Here is a 20,424-nt window from a genome sequence, read left to right on the forward strand (position 1 = left end):
CCTGTTCCATACATTCAGCATGACCCCGGGGCCTGCCCTGGGCACGCTCAGCAGCCCCCAGTGCCCAGTGCAGACAGGATCTCCAGGCAGGGCCTCTCGGACCCGGACCGAGGCCTCCAGGGCAGCTCCCGGTGCCCGCCTGGCCCGCTCTGGAGGCGCGCCCAGGCGCTGCCAGGAAGGCCGGCCGCTTATCCCCGGAGCCGCCAGCAGGGAGCTCCCTTTCGGCTCGGCTCGTGCGGCCGCGGGGGGCGGCGCTGCGCTGCGCCGTGCTGCGCTCCTGCCCGGACCGGGCCGGGGCCGCTGGATGCCGCGTCTCCGCTCCTGCTGCCTGCCGGGCGGGCTCCGGCGGCCGGTGAGTGCGGGGCGGCGGGGATGGCCGCTCGGTAGCGGGCCGGGCCCGGGGTGGGGGTGGGGGTGGGCGGCGGGGCGGGCTCGGGCCGGGAAGGCGGGCGGGCGGCGGGGCCCGCCGGCTCCTCCTCCTCCCCTGTCCCCTGGAAGCGGCGGCCCGGACTCCCGGCTCCGGTCCCTGGCCGTGCCGCGCAGCTCGGCGCCGGGACGCGGGGCCGACCGGGAGGGGGGCGGGAGGGCGAGCTGCGGCCCCTTTGGCCACCTCGAGGGGCGGGGGGAGGCCGGACAGGGTGGCCTTCAGTTTCGGGGGGGCGTTCGGGGCTCGGGGGAGCCCAGGTGGCCCCGAGCTGCGGGGTGGAGGCTGCAGCCCGGGGGGTAGGGGGCTTCTCGAGGCCAGGCCCAGGCCCCCCAGACAGACTGACGGACCGAGGCTCTGAGGAAGGCAGCAGGGAAGGCGAGCACCTCCACCGAGTCCTTTATCCCTCCCAGCGGCCTTCACCCTTTCATTGCCAGGCCGACACTGGACTCCTCTCAAAGGAGCAGCTGCCAGACAGCTGGCAAAACAATGGAGACCCTGCTTCCCTGGGCCCCCTCCCCTTGGGGCAGAAGACGGGGGGCGGGTGGGTGAACGGTAGGCTTTGGGGATTAGGGCGTGCCAGCTGTCCCCTGCGAATGGCTGCTCACCTCACCTCTCCCTGCCAAGGGGTGGGGTGCGTGTGGGAAGGTTGGACTATCTGCCCCAGGCCTCTGGGAGAGACTGCCCTGATGCCCCGCCCTGCGAACCTGTCATGCCAGTTGCTTCGCCAATGGGAAGGGGGAGATGGTAAGGTTCGCTGCCCCCCACCCCCTCGTTGGGGGTGCCGCTGGTACCAAGCCTGGTGAGGAGTGGGTCCTGTTCCTGGCTGAGATAAGGCCTGCAGGGACACACCGCACATTGGAGCTTTGTTTGGGGGTAGGGGTGCAGTGGGGGATGGCGGTGTCACCCTGTTGCAAGGCATGTGTGTCCTGCTGATTAGTTGGAAAGGCTGGCGGCCAGAATGAGCTGGCGGGGAGCGTGAGGATGGGGGAGGCTGCCAGTTCGTTTTTTAAGCGGTACTCCTTTTGCCTGGTCCCTTGGCCAATGGGGCATGTGTTTGGCAGTGTCCTCATGGTTTGTGTTTGTGTAGGGAGGCCTGGGATGGTGCTTCCTGGGAAGAGCTTTCCTGCCTAGGGCCTTCCTGCCCTCAGATGGTCCCCCCAAATTATGGAATTGGATTCCCTCCCCTCTTCACCTTGTCAATGATTTATGTAGGTTTATTTTGTCTTTTGGAGTACCTAGCATGTCTGTGGCTGAGGAGGCCTAGTAAATCCTCCATGAAGAGCGAATGGTGCCGAGTGTGTCTGCACTGCGGCCATGCTGGAAGGGATGGAAGGTTGTCCGGGTGATTAAGAGCAAGAACACCTTAGCAAGACATTGAACCTGGAGGTTCAAGCTGCCTTTCCATGTGCTTACCAGGTCTGGAGCCCTTTTCTTGGGCAGGTTGGTATCCTGTTGTCATGGCAATGGAGTTGGCCTTGCCTCATGTTCCCCACCCTATTAGCTCAGGGGCTACTTTCTAGTTGGAGATATTGAAAATTGCTCTCTTGAGGTCTCTGGTTTCCGGACAGACCTCACTGGCTCTTTGTCAGTGGCCTGCCCTCTGTCCTTTTGTGATGAGGACTTTCCAGGAAGCATCCTCCTGGTTGCTGGACATGACTGGTTATATATAGCTTTGGGTGGAGGTGTGCTTGTACATTTGGGGTTGGGAACATTGGAGTTGGGGCCTCAATTCCAGGAAGATGATGGGGGAAGCTATTGTGTTGGGGGGTTAGGGGAATGAGAAGCATCACAGGTGGGAGTGGAGGGTGGGTGAGGAATGGGTAGAATGCTGATGGTCACTTCCTGTGGGAGCTTTGAGCTTTGAACAGTCGATGACTTGGCACCTGGCAGCTCTGAATATCTAGTTTGTTTACTCCTGTCTCCTGGCCTGACTCAGGTGCCAGGATGTGTGTCCCAGGGCTTCCTCTCACGATCCAGGCTCTCCTCAGAAACCTTCAGGTGGATTGTGCCCTTCCTGACTCCTGCCTGGTCCCTCAACCTCACTGCCTGGCAGTCTGGGCAGTCAGCCTGTTGGCTGGAGACCACTTCACTGGCCTAGCTTGAGGCTGTTCATTGAGAGCTGCATGTGTCTTCAGAAGCTGGGCCTGAAAACTCCAGGGTCCCCCAGTGGCAGGTGCCTGAAGGTTGACTGGGAGGGGCAGAAGTGGGGCTTGTGTGAAAGGAAGAATCCACCCTCTTAGGTGGAGCAGGGAGTTGTTGGAACTCAGGAAGGCTTGATTCAGACTTGCTGTGTCACAGATCTCCAGGGCAGCAGGGCTGTTCTTACTCCTTCTCAACCAGAGGTCTGTCCCCAGCCAGACCTCCTTCTCCTGGAGTGGATACCACAGACTGGAGCCGGAGCATCCACGTGAGCAGGGTCCTGTTGGTGGCCCTGAGCCCCAGTCCTAGGCCTCTCCTGGGTGTGGTGGGTAAAGCTGAGGGGCTCTGGCCTGATATAGTTTAAAGGTTTGAGGGGTTGGGAGGGCCCAGCCCACCCTGTGCTATGATTAACAGGTTTCCCCAGGACTTGGGTTGGGGGCTTAATGGAGCTTTTAAGTTCTGCTTTGGGTCAGGCCCCGGGGTTCTTTAAGATCTGCTCACTGCACCTCACCCCCATCACCATTTTCTGAGGCAGCCTGAATTAGAGGGTGGGGTGGTGCAGTAGTGGGAACTGGATTGGGAAGGGTGGGGAGCAGACTTGGAAACCCCCGCACCCTCCGCCCCTCACTTTCCTGCCCTTTCTCTTGAGGTAGGAATTGTGTGGCTTGTAAATTATCCACATTCCCTTGACGTTTCAAATAGTTTACAGTCAGGCAGCAGTTTAAATTGTGGACTGAGGATTTTACAGGGCCCAGGGCCCTTTCTCGCAGCCAGGTACTTTATAGTCACTTACAAGGAATTATTTTTGTTATTCTCTAGTATTCAGAGATGTTGGATGATGGGCTGTAGGTCACACAGCAAATCAGAGGGAGAGCGGGATTAGAACCTCAAGTTTGTGGTTGAGCAGAATACCTCTTCAGCGAAGCCCAAGTCTGAAGTCTCAGGCCCATGGAGATTTTAGAGTTGAAAAAGCTGAGGTCTAGAGAGAGGACGGGACTTGCTCAAGGTCACACAGGAGGTGGGGTGTTGGGGTGTGAGCTGAGCTTAGCGCCCAGCGGGCTGCGGCAGGCCCCGCGGGGGGCCAAGGAGGTGCATCTGGAAGAGCCGCCGGGGACCTGGCCGGGCTTCTGGCACGTCTCCCGCTCTCGTTTCTCCCGGGGCCTGCGGGATTGTTGCGTTCCAGGGGAGACGGTATCGCAGCGGAGGCGCCGCGGGGCTGCGTCTGCGCCGGCCCGGCTGCCTGGAGGTGCCGAGGGCCGAGGGTTCCCGGCGCTGCGGCGGGCAGGGCAGGGAGCCGGCTGCCGGGCGGCCGGGCCGGCTGATGTCATGTGAGAAGCGTGCAGACGGAGTGAGTGAGCACACCTGGAGCCAGAGAAGCTCCATGTGACCTGGCAGTGAGTCATGGGCCGCGGCGGGGCTCAGCAGGACCGCCGGCAAGAAGCTCCACGGCGGCGGCGACAGGCGTCACCCAGCGCTGCCTGGGCCGGGCGAGCCCCCCTGGGCCACGCGTGCAATTCCTCGGTCCGGGCGGGCAGGCGGGCGAGCGCCCCATCAAGGCCTCGGGGCGGTAGGAAACGGCCGCTCAGGGAGGTCAGAGGCCAAGGGAGAGAGGCCGGCTCTCTTGGGAAAGTATTTCCTTTGTATTTATTTATGAGTGTGGTCGAGGGTGGGAGGACTGGCCGTTTTAAGTATACACCCACAGCAGCCAAGTCTGGGCGCCCTTTTCTTGGGATTCTAATGTTATAGTTTCCATTTCCTGGGGTTTCTACTTTGCCAGCTGCAGAGTGACCCATTTAAATCTGTCCCCACTTAAAGCCACAAGACACTAGTGAGATCTATTTTAACCAAGTCCCCCAAGTCACTGAAACATTTTCAAAGCATGAGATGGCCAGCTTTGAACTTGTCGTTGCAAACCGGTTTACAGCTTTAATGCCAAATGGATTGCTTATTACTTTGTCACACCTTCCTTTTTTCTTCTTTGATCTTTAAAATCACAAAAGTAACATGCTAAAAAAAGGTTTTTTCTGTAGCAAGTCTATGAGGTAGAAAGCTGAAGTGTTACCCCTCTTTGCCATTATTCCACAGAGAAAAATCACTGATATATTTGTGTAACAGATCTTTCCAGACTATTTTTTAAAAGCTTGTTATGAATATTTTATATATTATGTATTTATAGTTTAATACTTATATGTTATATAAATAGATTTTGTGTGTGTGTGTGTGTGTGTGTGTGGTACGCGGGCCTCTCACTGCTGTGGCCTCTCCCGTTGCGGAGCACAGGCTCCGGACGCGCAGTCTCAGCGGCCATGGCTCACGGGCCCAGCCGCTCCGCGGCATGTGGGATCTTCCCAGACCGGGGCACGAACCCGTGTCCCCTGCATCGGCAGGCGGACTCTCAACCACTGCACCACCAGGGAAGCCCCTACCTCATTCTTTTAAATAACTGCTAAGTTCTATAATTTAGCCACTCCCCTAGTAAGGGACATTTATAGAGACGGAATTTTGCTATTATGAAATAGCAAAGATTAGCCATGTTTATTGTGCTGCAAAGATTAGCTATGTTTATTGCGTGAATATATCTATAGATGTCCTATAAATGGAATGGCCCTGTCAAAGAATAGGTACCTTTAAATATTTTCGTAAATACCACACATTTGCCCTCCTTTTATCACCTTATATTCCCAGCAACACATTTGGGGCACCCTGCTTCTCATCCTCTAATTGATTGATGTTAGCTTGGTAGTTTTTACTAGACTGCTAAGTGAACGCAGTATACCTCTGTTTTATTTCACACAGCTGTGACTATTACTCAGGCTGAATACCTGTTCATGTTTGTTGGCCATTTGTATTTCTGCATCTATGAATTGCCTGTCCTTATCTTGGCAGTAGTTATATGGGGCCTCTGGACTCGAGCCAGTGTGATCCAGCTTGGCCGTGTGCTAACTGGATTGCCTTCACTTCTTTGGGCTTTATTTTCCATATACAAAGGTTCTGTAGAGCATTAAGATTGTATGTCTAGACTTATTTTAGTCATATGTGTGCTGATAGTCATTTGTGTACTTTATTATCCTCTCTACCATCCCATTAAATGGCATAAATGTGCCTTGCTACCACTGGGTACCATTCTTGAGGACTTAGTTTGGTCTAGGCATTATATGAAGGGCATATATACATATTTCATTTAATTCCCATGCCTTATGTGGTAGGTACTATTATTTCCATTAAAAAAATGGGAAGATAGAGGCACAGAGGCTTTAAGTGACTTGCCCAAGATTGCATCGCTATTAACCCGAATTTGTTTTCAGCTTTGTTACCTGACATCTGAAGCCTAAACTCTTTCATGGGTTTTATTTATCTTTATATCCCCTACATTTAGTAGGTGCTTGATAAATACATACTTTCCCCAACATTTTATCACAAGGATCTGCAAACATTTAGAAAAGTTAGAGTTTTACAGTGAACACCCCATCTCCTAGACTCTACAGTGAACACTTTACTACCCTTGTTTATCACATCTTTATCCCTTGATCCAACCCTCAAGGCACCTTATGTTTTTGATGCATCTCAGGGCAAATTGCAGACACCAGTATACGTTACCCCCAATACATTAGCGTACACATCATTAACTAGAGTTCCATATTCGTTTACTGTTCTTTTCTTCTTTTGAGTGAATATCTCATATAACGAAATGCACTAATCTTATGTGCACTATTTGATGACAATTGACAAACTGTATACATGTGTCAACCCAAACCCTTATCAAGATATGTAACATGAACATTACCCCGGAAAGCTCCCTCATGCCCTTTCTCAGGTAATCCCCACTCCCACTCCACCCCCACTTCCCAGAGGTAACCACTGTTCTGATTTTTTTTTCACCATGGGTTACTTTTGCCCATACTAGAAATTCATATAAAAAGTACCATACCAGTATGTCGAAGTCTTCTTTTACAGTAACTTAACCGATGTCTTTGAGATCCATCCCCATTGTGTGTATCAGTAGTAGTTTCCTTTTTATTGCTGAGTAGTATTCCATGATATGAATATGTAAATTGTTTCTCCTGTTGATGAATTGATAGGGGCATACTTGAATTGAAAGGTCCTTGCCCTCAAAATGCTTTCTGTCTTAAAGTAATAAAGCAGCCGAGTTGACTGATTCAGTGGTACTTTGCTTTGATTTGGGGGATAGTAGGGTCAAGATGATTTAGGTACGTACCCTAATTTACACACAGACCTTCCCTCCACTTAAAATTAGGAAAGGCCTCCTGGAGTAGGGTGAGGGGTGAAAGACAGAGAAGGAGGTCAGAAAAACTGTAAGGTTACCTTCGGTGGGGGGGTAAGAGACGAAGGGGAGGCAGGTAGAAACTGCAGCTTGGAATGGGAGTGGGGAGGTAGTGATCGCTGCTGGAGACTTTGGACCTAAGGACAGGAGATGCGGGAAAGTCCAAGGTCCACAGGAAGTTGACAGAGCCCAGGTCTCTGGTGAATTGGGCTCCGAGATGCATAGGAGCAGCTGCAGCTATACTGCAGGTCTGACCCTGGAGGGGGAGGTTGCAGGTAGCTCTAGACATGTGGCACAGGAGAGAACCCAGGCCACAGCCAGGCCTGGCAATTGTAGGGACAACAGTGGGGAACAGGTACCTTGTGAGCTGTGTAGATAACAGTGGCAGGACAGGGCTGATGAGGGAAGGGCTGAAATGGACCTAGTCTCCAAAGGCCCCAGGGTTGGGATGAGAGGGGTGACTTTGGTAGAAAGTTAATAAATAACTTATGTCCACAAGAGACTTAAATATTTGGAATTTTATAGCTAGAAGAGACCTAGATCATCTAGTCCAACCTTGAGCAAAGTGACAGGCTCAAGGTCCCCTAGCGATTTGTTGGCAGATCCAGGCCTAGATACCAGATCTTCTAACATTTCCTGCCAGCGCTAACCCCCTGTGCTGCTGCTGTGACTGTCTGTTGTTTCTGCCTGATGCAATGCTAGTGAGGGACAAGCTTTTGCCGAGACAGCCCAAAGATTCTAGAATTCTGGGGGCTGTGTACCGTTGATACTGCTCAGATATCTAGTCCCCAGCAAAGAGCCAGCACTGGGTAAGGATTGCAGAGTGAGAATTGGAGACCATAAAAGGTGTCTTGGTGGGATAGCATTGTAGGCGGTTTGGTTCTCTGTGGTTGGGCTGAGGCTGAGATATTGGTTTGTTCCCTCCAAGTCCCCAAGGTGGGTTTCTTTCTTCATTTCCCCCACATGTCCCCCTGGAGCCATCTTCTAAACTAGCCTTTTAAGAGAGTGCAGGTAGTGATGGGTGAGAGGTAAGGTGAGCAGCGACCAACCAAAGATCCTGCATGCTAGCATATGGTAGGTCTGTCCATACCCCCATCAGCGTTCAGGAGGAGAGAGAGAGACCCCCTATATTAAAGTAGAGCCCTGAAGAGAGGATGCCTGTTGCCGGGCTCCCCTTCACCCTGAATCAGTCCAGGCTCAGCTAGCCGAGGCTGTCCCTGGCTTTGCACTTCTTGGGCCCTAGATTTTCTGTCTTCCCACTCCCAGGTACTGTGCTTGGAACATTAAGAACTAAAAAGTTCAGAGGGAACTTTGTTTTACTGGGTAGGAACGGAGGTCAGAGGGGGAGAGGGGTGCCTGCTAGGTCCATAGGGAACCAATGACTGGGCCAGATTTCCCACCTCTTTGGATATGCTCTATAACTCAAGAGTTCTCTAGAACTGTACTGCCCAATCCAATAGCCGCAAGCACAGGGCTGTTGAATACTTGAAATGTGGTTTGTCTGAATTGAGATGTGCTCCACGTGTTAAATGTGCACTGGATTTCGAAGACTTAATACGGAAAAGAGACTGTAAAATATCTCAATATTTTTTACATAGGTTACATGTTGAGATGACAATATTTTGGATATCTACATTAATAAAGTATATTGTTAATTTTAACCGTTTCTTTTTACCTTTTTTAATATGGCTGCTAGAAAATTTACAATTCCATATATGACTTGAATTATATTTCTTGTGGACAGCGCTGCTCTAGAAAGGATACTCTGATCTCTCAGGGGCCACATGGGTCAGGGTGCTGGGCAGGGGGAAAGCAGTTAGCCAGTACCCTGGGGCCCTTGGGCACTTCTGGCCTTGATGCCTTCCTAGGCGTTGTACCTGGGTTGGGGGTCCTTCTCAGTAGAATTGGGGGACCTGAAATGCCCTGCTTGGTTGTGGCAGTGGGGTACACAGAGAGGAAAGGCCTCTCCAGGGCTTGGCAAGAGCTCGCTGCTGCAAGGGGTAAGCTTGTAGGTCTTGTGTCTAGAACTCAGAGCGGAGGCCTTCATGGAGAAAGAAAAAAGTACATTTAATTTCTAATTAGGTGGTACAGCCTCCTTCTTGTTCCCTGCTGGTTAGAACAAGGAAGGCTCTCTCAACTCCACCCCACCAGGTTTTTCTCCATCCTGTCCCCAGATGGGTGTGCCTAGGGGTGGGAGTAGGTTGGCGCCCTAGGCCCTGGAGCTGGGGTTTTCTCTCAGGCTGCCACGACTTTCTTCCTGAGGCTATATTTAGGTGTTGGTCTGGGGAAAAGGATGTGAACTTTTCAGGATCCTGTTTATCCAGCAGACCCCACGCCCACCCCCACCTTGCAGCTGTCTGTCCTCTATTCAGTCTGGAACTTCCCCTTACCTCCCTCCCTGCTTCACTTTGGGCGCCCAGGCCCTAGAAAGAAAACAACATTTGCCATTGAATCCTGCGGTCACCGCCTACTAGCTGTGTGACAACTAACATATACTTAATTTTCTGAGCCCTGTTTTCTCATTTGTAAAGTAGAGATAATGATACCTACCTTGCAGGGATGCTGTGAGGTTCAAATGAGATAGTGTGTGTAAAGTGCCTGGCATTATGCCTGGTGAGTGGCAGTCATTAAATAAGTGTTGGTTCTTTGAGATCTTCTGTCAGGCAGTGGCTAAGGCTGCTGCTCTAGGGATAGCAGGTTTAGGAAAGAGCCCAGTAGCATGTGATGCCTATTGCCTTAATGGACATTGGCTATGGGGAGGTGATGGTGCACAGTCATTTCCTTTTTCCTTTGTGTTTGAATCTTTTTTAAAAAATATTTATTTATCTATTTATTTTATTTTTGGCTGTGTTGGATCTTAGTTGTGGCACGCAGGCTTCTCTCTAGTTGTGTCGTGTGGGCTCAGTAGTTGCGGCGCACGGGCTTAGTTGCCCTGCAGCACGCGTGATCTTAGTTCACCGACCGAACCCGCGTCCCCTGCATTGGAAGGTGGATTCTTTTTTTTTAATTAAAAAAAAATTTTATTTATTTAATTTTAGCTGCGTTGGGTCTTCGTTGTTGTGTGCGGGCTTTTCTTCTCTAGTTGTGGTGAGCGGGGGCTACTCTTCGTTGTGGTGTGTGGGCTTCTCATTGCGGTGGCTTTTCTTTTTTTTTTTCTTAAATATTTTTATTTACTTATTTGGTCTTAGTTGTGGCAGGCAGGCTCCTTTGTTGCGGCTCGCGCGGTGGCTTCTCTCGTGGAGCACGGGCTCCAGGCACGCAGGCTCTAGAGCGCAGGCTCAGTCGTTGTGGTGCACGGGCTTAGTTGCATGTGGGATCTTCCCAGACCAGGGCTCAAAGCCGTGTCCCCTGCATTGGCAGGTGGATTCTTAACCACTGCACCACCAGGGAAGCCCTGGAAGGCGGATTCTTAACCACTGGACCACCAGGGAAGTCCCTTGCGTTTGAATCTTAAGTCAGATCCCAAGTTGGCTTGATGGCATCCTCTAACCAGGAGGTTAGATCTCCCAGATGCCACCACCATGCACACCTAAGCCTGGGTCTTTCAGGGATTACAGGAAATGACAGACTTTGGAGTCTGGGCTTTTATAAACTGATCTAAACCTCGTTTCCATATTTGTAAAATGGGGGTAATGACAGACCTACCCGTAGCAGTGTTGTGAAGATTACCTTAATTGAGACAGTACCGTGTAAAACAGAGCACCTGGCACATAACTGGCACTCAGTGAGGGAAAGCTGTGCTCATTAGTTGGCCGTGTCTGGATTGGAGACACAGAAAGAGGCTCTGCTCGAATAACCTTTCTGTTTCTGTTTGCAGCGGCAAGGTGGGGCACGAAGGCCCTGTGCTGAGCACCCGTAGTCCTCTGGGGTGCCACCCCTAAAAATAGCACCCCACCATGTTTAACCTAATGAAGAAAGACAAGGACAAGGATGGCACGCGGAAGGAGAAGAAGGAGAAAAAGGAGAAGAAGGAGCGGATGTCAGCGGCGGAGCTGCGGAGCCTGGAAGAGATGAGCCTGAGGCGTGGCTTCTTCAACCTGAACCGCTCCTCCAAGCGTGACTCGAAGACGCGCTTGGAAATCTCCAACCCCATCCCCATCAAGGTGGCCAGCAGCTCCGACCTGCACCTGACTGACATCGACTCCGACAGCAACAGGGGCAGTGTCATCCTGGACTCGGGCCACCTGAGCACAGCCAGCTCCAGCGATGACCTCAAGGGTGAGGAAGGCAGCTTACGGGGCTCGGTGCTGCAGCGGGCAGCCAAGTTCGGCTCCCTGGCCAAGCAGAACTCACAGATGATTGTCAAGCGCTTCTCCTTCTCCCAGCGCAGCCGGGATGAGAGCGCCTCAGAAACCTCCACCCCCTCAGAGCACTCTGCCGCCCCGTCTCCACAGGTGGAGGTGAGGACCCTAGAGGGACAGCTGATGCAGCACCCCGGCCCAGGCATCCCTCGACCAGGACCTCGGTCCCGAGCCCCTGAGCTGGTGACTAAAAGGTTCCCGGCTGACCTGCGCTTGCCCCCCGTGGTGCCCCCGCTACCCCCTGCCCTCCGGGAACTGGAACTGCAGCGACGGCCCACGGGGGACTTTGGCTTCTCCCTGCGACGCACAACCGTGCTGGATCGGGGCCCTGAGGGCCAGGTCTATCGGCGGGTGGTTCACTTTGCTGAGCCCGGCGCGGGCACCAAGGACCTGGCCCTGGGGCTGGTGCCGGGTGATCGTCTGGTGGAGATTAATGGGCACAACGTGGAGAGCAAGTCCAGGGATGAGATTGTGGAGATGATCCGGCAGTCTGGGGACGGCGTGCAGCTCAAGGTGCAGCCCATCCCGGAGCTCAGCGAGCTGAGTCGGAGCTGGCTGCGGAGCGGCGAGGGACCCCGCAGGGAGCCAGCCCATGTGAGTGTTGGCCTGGGCAGCCGGGGGCAAGCAGGGATTGGGGATGTTGGCATCTCCTGCGACTGTACCTGGGTGGATGATTGGGGTACCCAGGAGCTACCGTCAGAGCCTAGCGAGGGTGTGACCGGTGAAGCCGTGCCACTCCTTGGGCTCCGGGACGACTTACCTGGCCTGTGGGGAGGAGTGACCTCAGAAGGTGTGATACACAGCGATACAAGCTTTATGATACCCTGGTGGGCTAATATGTCCTGAGCCCTGAATTGGGGCATGGGGGCTAACATGTGCCACTTCCAGATGTGAGAGCCACTCTGGGCTACTACTGGTCCAGACTGGTATCTGGACTAAAATATAGGATTTCCATTATTTAGATATTGGAGGTGAAAAAAAGATAAATTATTTTAAATCAGGGCTCACATTGGTAGCTCCTGGGGAGATGACCTCAGGCCTCCTTTTACCCCTGAGTGACTGAGGAGCTGAATACCAGGTAAGGTTGCAGAGATAATCAGTGGCCAGATCATCGAAGACCTTGTAAATAATGGTAGGAGTTCAGATTTTATCCCAGTGAAACGGGACCATTGTAGGGTGTTCAGCAGGGGAGTGACTGGATCTGATTTATAAAGATCACTCGGGCTCCAAGAGTCTTTATTATCTCTTGGAAGAAGAAAAAGCACGGCCCTGGAAAGGCAAGAGGGATCAGGCCTACAGAGATAGTATGACCTGACTGTCCCTGAGATCCCAACTCTTATCCTGCCCACACAAAACAGCAGTGGAAGGGGGTGACATAGGAGCAGAAGAGACTGAGATTAGATGTATGAGCAGGTCTCTAAGGGGATGGAGATCTCTAACCCCAGGGGACTTTTGATAGGGTGGCTACATATCAGTTTGGAGTGTTCTGCCTAGAGACAGTCTAGGAGGGACAAGTTGGCCTCTAGCCATCCCTTTGTCCTGGCTGTGGGTTTTAGGATCGTTCTGATCTGGTCCCTGCAGCCTGACCACTGCATAGCCTGGCCAGGACCTTTCAGCACTAAGTGACCAGCCAGATGTGTCAAAGTCAGAAGTGGGAGGAAATGCTAAGGAAGCGAGCAGAGTCCTGGTCCTGGCTTTCTCCTGGGGAGGGGAAGTGGAAGCTCAGATGGCTGTTCAGCCTGGCAGCATCTCGGGCCAGGGGGGCCTGGGAGCGGCAGGGTTAGGCTCCGGCGGGAAGCACTGGAGCTGGGTTCCCGGCCTTCCTTTACCCTGGGGCTGGTGGGGTCAGGCAGCTTTGCTAGTCAGGAAAGGGTAGTGAGTGGAAGGGAGCCTGTTGTGGAATCCAGGGGAAGACCTGGACTCATTTATTCCAGAAACACACATCAGGCACCTACTATGTGTTAGCCATCAGGCTAGACTGAACTCAGGGAAGTGCAACTTAGAGGGAGTAGTCTTTATTTCAGAACCAAAAATCATACCATGTTGCCATGTCTGTCTGCTTTCTACCAGGCTAACATTGCTTTTAACAGATGGAACTCTCTTCTTCTTAAAGAATGAATCTCCCCTGGGGGATTGTTGCCAGCTCCCTGTTGAACCACAGCACAGGCCTCTGTGGGGCCCTGGGCCTGGCATCTCGGATGCTGTTTAGTTTTGTCTTTATAGCACAGGGATCATCCTGGTATCTCACATTTCCCAGCCACTCTCCCTTCCCAGCTAGCTGCTGCTACCTCATCCCTGGGGAAGTGGATGGCTTAGCTTTGGAGGCCCTGGTGGATTCCACATTACAGCAGGTATCCCTGAAATGCTGGCTTGTTCTCGTCCCTGTGGGGCAAACCCATCTGGTGGCCAGAGGACGTCTTTGTCCACCTGAGGGATCGGGCAGGGGACGTAGTAGAAAGCCCCATCCTCGTGAGTCTCCTAGAGCTCTCTGACAGGTTAAGAGAAGCCCTGTATCTTTTCCTACCTGGGTAGGTGGTGGGGACTCAGGCCACAGCAGAGGGGAGTGGAATGAGCCCAGCATTCCAGCTTCCTGGGACAGACCCCGGAGCGGGTGTGGGAGTGCTGCAGCCTCTTCTGTGGCTCTCATCCTCTATCTCCTCCTCTTCCTCCTGCTCCTTTTCTTGGCAGCAGTTCTAATCCCAGTTCCATGCCAAGAAAAGAGTCTTCCCGCCTCCTCCAGGCTGCTGGGTGGGGTACCCTGACAACTCCAGCCCCACGGGTACAGCTCCTGGCGGCCACCCTGCCCATCAGGCCATCCATCAACTGTGTCCACACGTTGCCTGTCCCCAGGGAGCTCTGAGGGAGCTGGTTAGCCATCTGTTCTCTTTCGGCACACAGATGGGGGCCAGGCCCCATGGCTTTTTCCGTGGCCTCTTCAGAAGGCCCCAGGGAGAGACAGCCCCTTGGGTTTCCTTCTCACATCGTGTGTGTCCAGAATGCTTGGCTTACACCTTCTTCGTGTATCCCTGTGGCTGCTAGACAGGCTTCCACTGGTAGCAGGGGTGAGCTACGGTAGTTAAGATAGACATGGGGCCTGATAGGAACCACTCAGCTGGCCTGAGAGAAGCAACTCTTCTGCGTCTTTTCTTCCACTCACCTATCTATCAAACAGACATTTGTTGAGCACTTTCTGTGCGCTAGGTCCTGGGGTCCAGCAGTGAGCAGCACATACCCCCAGCCCCAAGGAACTCGTAGTGTGGTGGGAGGGATGGTCAAGTGGCAGACAAGGGCAATGCCATTTGAGAAACTCAGTGACAGGGGCCAGGACACGGCCCTAGGGAGCACAGAAGAGGGACTTCTAGGACAGCCTTGGGAATGAGTCAGGGAGGACTGACATCTGGGTGGGAGATGAGTGTCAGGGAGGCGAGAGGAGGAAGAGGAAGGCTGTAAGACACATGTCAAGGTCTAGAGGTTGGAGAGAATGACACATCTGGGGAATAAGACTGGGGGACAGTGTGGGGACATTATTGAGAGAAGCAGCAGGAGAAGCAAGCAAGGGCAAGTCACGAAGGCCCTTGTGAGTCACGCTAGGGAATGTGAACTTTAACCCAAGGGCAATGAAGCAATTTAATTAGGGAGTGATGGGAACAGGTTTTTGAAAAATCTCTCTGCGTATGGAGAATGGTTTCAGGTGTAGCAAGGATAGCTGTGGGAGAATAGTGAGGGAGCTGTTGTAATCTCAGTAGGATAGATGGAGGCGTGAACTTGGGTAGAAGCAGTGGAGATGGAGAGATGTATCAGATGGGAGCAACTGAGGTAGGCTCTGTTGTCTTTTTTATTTTATTTCAGCTTTTTTAAAATTAAAATATAGTTGATTTACAATGTTGTGTTACTTTCTGGTGTACAGCAAAGTGATTCAGTTTTATATATGTATATAAAATATATATTTTTTCAGATTCTTTTCCATTATAGTTCATTACAAGGTATTGAATATAGTTCCTTGTGCTATATAGTAGGACCTTGTTGTTTATCTATTTTATATATAGTAGTTTGTATCTGCTAATCCCAAACTCCTAATTTATCCTTCTCCCTCCATTTCTCCTTTGGTAACCATAAGTTTGTTTTCTATGTCTGTGAGTCTATTTCTGTTCTTTTTTCAAAATTAATTAATTAATTAATTAATTAATTAATTATTTTTTGGCTGCGTCGGGTCTTCATTGCTGCGCACGGGCTTTCTCTAGTTGCGGCGAGCGGGGGCTACTCTTCGTTGCGGTGCGCCGGCTTCTCATTGAGGTGGCTTCTCTTGTGGAGCACGGGCTCTAGGCACACGGGGCTTCAGTAGTTGTGGCACATGGGCTCTGTAGTTGTGGCTCATGGGCTCTACAGCACAGGCTCAGTAGTTGTGGTGCACGGCTTAGTTGCTCCGTGGCATGTGGGATCTTCCCGGACCAGGGCTCGAACCCGTGTCCCCTGCATTGGCAGGCAGATTCTTAACCACTGTGATTCCTAACCACTGTGCCACCAGGGAAGTCCCAGTTTCTGTTCTGTAAATAAGTTCATTTGTATCATTTTTTTAGATTCCACATATAAGTGATAGCATAGGATATTTGTCTTTCTCTGACTTTCTTCACTTAGTATGATAATCTCTGGGTCCATCCATGTTGCTGCAAATGGCATTATTTCATTCTTTTTTATGGCTGAGTAATATTCCACTGTGTATATATACCACATCTTCTTTATCCATTCATCTGTCCAGGTCTTGGCTATTGCAAATAGTGCTGCTATGAACACTGGGGTGCATTGTAGTCTTGTTGATTGGTTGGTGTGGGAGAAGGAAGAGAAGAGGGGTCAAGCGTGACTGCCAGGTTTAGGAGAAGATGCTACGTTCTTTCCTTGGCTCCTCAGGAAAAATGTTCTAGGGACATCTGTTTTGGGATCAATTACCCTTAAGTTTTCTAAAGGCAAAGAGTTCCTTGAGTTGGCGAGATTGAGGGAGGTGTTGGTAACGATGAGGGTCTTAAAACCCCAGTTGGTTCAGAATTCCTTCCTCCAGGTCCATGAGTCTGAGTGGAAAAGTCAATAACCATTAAGAAGGGGTAGAAGCCTGGCCGGGACTAGGACCTGGGAGAGGGGAGAGCGGTCCCTTCTGTTTGTATCCTCAGTGGGCCCTTCACGGGGGACAAATGTGTTGTCTGGGAATGTAAGATGTTTCTAATGAGCTCAGAAAAGCCCAGCTGGCTAAACCCTGGCCGATGTGGTTGTCCCCCTGCCACCAAGAGCTAGAGGAGCTGGCCTGCATGGGAGCCGTACCTAGAAAGCACTGCTCCCCTGAGCTTCTGAGGATGTGGTGGGAGGGGAGAGATGGGGGTTTAAAGGAAGGCCTACCACTCCCTCCCAGTCAAGGCTAGTTTCCTGAGCTGTCAGGCATTTGCCCGAGATCTGTGGTACAGTTTCTTCTGTTGGACCTTGGGGTTCGTACTCAAAGGCTATAGGGGGCTTCCCTGGTGGCGCAGTGGTTAAGAATCCACCTGCCAACGCAGGGGACATAGTTTTGAGCCCTGGTCCGGGAAGATCCCACATGCCGCAGAGCGACTAAGCCTGTGCACCACAACTACTGAGCCTGCGCTCTAGAGCCCATGAGCCACAACTACTGAAGCCCACACACCTAGAGCCCGTGCTCCACAGCAAGAGAAGCCTCCACTCGACGCAACTAGAGAAAGGCTGCGCCTAGCAACAAAGACCCAACTCAGCCATAAATAAATAAACAAACAAACAAACAAACAAAGGCTATAGGGCTGTCAGGTTCCTTAAAAGGTTGTCGTGTCCATCTAAACCACATCCACACTCCAGAATCGGGAAGAGAGCATGTTATAGTGTAAAGAGCGTGGACTTTGGAGTCAGAAAGACCTGTGTTTGAGTTTTACTAAAGTTACCAAACTTTGTGAGCCTCAGTTTACCGACTCCCTTAAACATTGAATGAAGTGTGCTTAAGAACCGGCACTTTACCAGGCACAGGGGGATTAAATAAATAAAATATAATCTTTCCTTGAGGGAGCAGAGACCTAAGTGAAGAAATGCAACCAAGCACCGTAACTGCTATCACGGAGGTCTGCACAGCTGTGCAATGGGGTGAGAAGGAGGACGTGGCCAGTTGTGCTAGGGAGAAAAGGGGTGGCCATTAGGAGAGGCCTCCAAGGCAAAGTGACCCATGACCTCTATAAACCGGCTCTATTCTGTCCTCCCAGAACTTGAGAGGACTAAATCAGAGAAGGATGCACACCCAACCAACTACAGTTTTCTCTGAGAAAGAGAATAAGATTGGAGCTAAAGGGAGACTTGTTTTTTATTCTGTATACCATGCTTTGTGGGCCTTTATTTAAGATAACCATGTTTGTGTATCAGATGATGTCACTTAGATAGACTTCAGCCGGTAGTAAATGCTCAGGAAGATTAATACCCTTCCCTCTGCCCAGTCTCTAATGCCATCCAGGAAAGATAATTTTGCAGCCTCTTTAATTAATCCGTCCTAGTGCTCTCCCATTCTTGCCCCTGGTGAGGTTTTCTTTCCAACGGGACGCCTAACGCTTTTGTCCAAACTTTCTCTGTAGCTCTGTCAAAAACAGCCAGCTGGCGGGAAAGATGGGGCACTGGATGCTCTCTTTCTTTTTCCAGCTTTTTAGAGTCTGGCTTCTCAGGGCTGCAGGCATGGTCATCAGTGGCCTTGCAGGGGACTGGCTGGTCAGGGTTGCCTGCATCTGGGAGAAGGCAGGGGCCCCCTTGCTGTAGTGGAAGGCCCTAGTCCCCTGGGCGGAAACGGTATGAGCCTCACCAACCTTGTCCCCAGGGTCCCTGGGTGCTGTCAGGAGTGGGGCCTGCAAGATTCCAAGGGGAGACTTGAAATTGTGCTGCTTCCAGGCCTTGCCAGGCCAGCCAGCTTCTGGGCAGTGTGGTCTTCCCAGGGTCTTCTGGTGGTGGAGAAGTTGGGTACTGCCTGAGTTCAGGGTTCTAAAATGCTCTGTTCCTAATGTTACTCCAGGAATTTTTTTTTTTTTTTTGCGGTACGCGGGCCTCTCACCGCTGTGGCCTCTCCCGTTGCGGAGCACAGGCTCCGGACACGCAGGCTCAGCGGCCATGGCTCACGGGCCCAGCCGCTCCACAGCACGTGGGATATTCCCGGACCGGGGCACGAACCCGCGTCCCCTGCATCGGCAGGCGGGCTCTCAACCACTGTGCCACCAGGGAAGCCCCACTCCAGGAATTTTTTACTTCATTTTGCACCAAACCTTCTGGCATCTCTGGCGTCAGAGTCTCACCATGTGAGAGCCCTGGTTTGGGGGCTCAGGGTGGACCCCAAACTATGTCCTTTTGGTAATGAGAGGCGGGTGGGTAGGTGTCAAGGGTGTGAGAACTGGTGGGTGAAAGGTCTTTGGGAGCATTTTGGGGGGTTGTCTGTCCTGGATTAGTGGGGTACATGGGACCAGCATGTAGACTAGCTCACTTCTGTTCTGCTAGGTCTCCCTTTTGTCTTCAGAGGACCATTCTGCTTTTTTCCCAGTGAGATGCTAGATGAACTACAGTCCCAGAGTGCCCTGGCCACCCAGCCCGTGGGTGGTGGGCACAGTGCCCAGGCCACACTGGACTGGGTGTGGGGACATGTCATGGTCATCGGTTGTTTTTGCAGGCACAGCTTGGAGTCCTGGTGCCAGGCAGAGCCTTGATTGAGGTAGCCTGCTCCAGCCCCTTCCAGCCCTGGCCAGAACTCCTCTGGCCCATCCTGATACCCCTGGCCACCTCGTCCTCCTCTCCCTTCTAATCTCTCTTATTTACATTGAAGTGGTTCTGGAAAATACCAGATATGCAAACACCCAGACTGGGGGTGGGTGAGGAGTGGGGTGAAGGGGGGCGTGTGTGGCGGGTGGGAACACAAGTATTTTAAAAATGCCGCAAATCTCTACAGCATTTCCCAGAAACCACAAGCACGCGTTCCGCCTGCCAGCAAGGCTCCCGCCACCCCGCTACACTAAGCTGCTGGATTCTCCTCACTGGAGCCTGGGGTGGAGAGCAGCATCGTGGGGTGGGGACCGGTGACCAGTTGGGGTGAGGGCTCCCCTGCTGCCTGGGCAGGCTGCCTGGCGCCTCCTTTGTCCGTCCGGGCAGCGGGTACGGATATGCCCCAGGCATCTGTAGCACTGTGGGCGTGCACTGTGCCAGACAGGCACTGCCAAGGAACGGAGTCTTCGTGGCCCCCCACCTCTTGCTGTGCAGTTGGTGGGGGGTGCCCAGCCAACCCTAGAGTCCTGCGTGGTGCTTGGCAACAGCTTCCGTCCTGTGAAATACAGGGGACAGTGTCAGCAAAGCTTATTTTTTCAGTTGTTGGCTCTAGTTTGGTTGGGAGACTGTTTCCTCAGGCCTGGGTCACCACTCTGGCTCCCTTAATCTCCCACCATATGTTCCTCAGAATCAGGGCATGGCTGAGCCAGGCCGCTTTGCACAAACTCTGCGGCAGGGAAGGACGTGGGGTGTTTGCCCAGTGTTCTGTATGGCACCCAGTAGAATGCGTAGCACGTACATGCTCCCCGAGTGGTATTTAATTGATCTGGTAAAGATTCAGCCGAACAGAAATGCGTTGAAGGAAGGGCATGAAAAGTGGAAGCAAGAACAACGATCCTGGCTGGCGTTCACTCTGCTTTCATTAGACACTGTTCTAGATGTTTCACACATATTAACTCATTAAATTTTCCCAGCGACCCTTTGAAGTAGGTATTATAATCATCTCTGTTTTGCAGATGAGGAAACTGGTTTACAGAGAGGTTAAGGTTAAGTTACCTACGGTTTCACGGTTATTAAGTGACTGGTCAGGATTTGAACTCAAGGTATCCGCTTCCTGCCCTTCACTATGCATAGGAGAGATGGATATCTATATATCCATATAGATAGCTATATAGGGCAGGGGAAGGCAGTCTCTGGATATCCTTATACATCCACTGCCCAGCCCAGGCCTGGGCCTTCTGGTTCCCGCTGCCCTGTCACTAGAAGCCTCTTCTCCGGAAGGAAAGGGGAAGCAGCCAGGAGTGACTGACCGCTCGTGCTCTGTGGACGGCGTGCTACAGAAGGGTGTTGCTCTCAGTCTCTGTAGAGGATTAGCCAGAGGAAGTGAGCCCAAGTGGCAGCAGGCGGGATGTAATCTTGTGGGAGCTGGGAGAGGTACTGGAAAGGCGGCTGAGGGAAGCCGCAGGAAGACAAGTGGCATCTGTCTTGTCAGCCTTTGGGTGTGG

The 20,424-nt window shown here is 52.3% G+C and overlaps 1 protein-coding gene across 6 annotated transcripts in view; it reads left to right on the forward strand.

Annotated features, from left to right (window-relative positions):
- Positions 1 to 225: 225 nt before the first annotated feature.
- MYO18A (myosin XVIIIA) overlaps positions 226 to 20,424 on the forward strand; it is a 94,279-nt gene continuing 74,080 nt past the window's right edge. For all 6 annotated transcript variants that reach the window (XM_032615526.1, XM_032615529.1, XM_032615527.1 and 3 more), the window contains exons 1-2: positions 226 to 352; positions 10,666 to 11,743. In XM_032615526.1, coding sequence (XP_032471417.1) covers positions 10,745 to 11,743 — 999 coding nt within the window. In that variant the 5' untranslated portion in view covers positions 226 to 352; positions 10,666 to 10,744. The remainder of the gene's footprint in view (positions 353 to 10,665; positions 11,744 to 20,424) is intronic.

Source organism: Phocoena sinus, chromosome 20 (genome assembly GCF_008692025.1).
Source record: "Phocoena sinus isolate mPhoSin1 chromosome 20, mPhoSin1.pri, whole genome shotgun sequence".
NCBI classification, from domain to species: Eukaryota; Metazoa; Chordata; class Mammalia; order Artiodactyla; family Phocoenidae; genus Phocoena; species Phocoena sinus.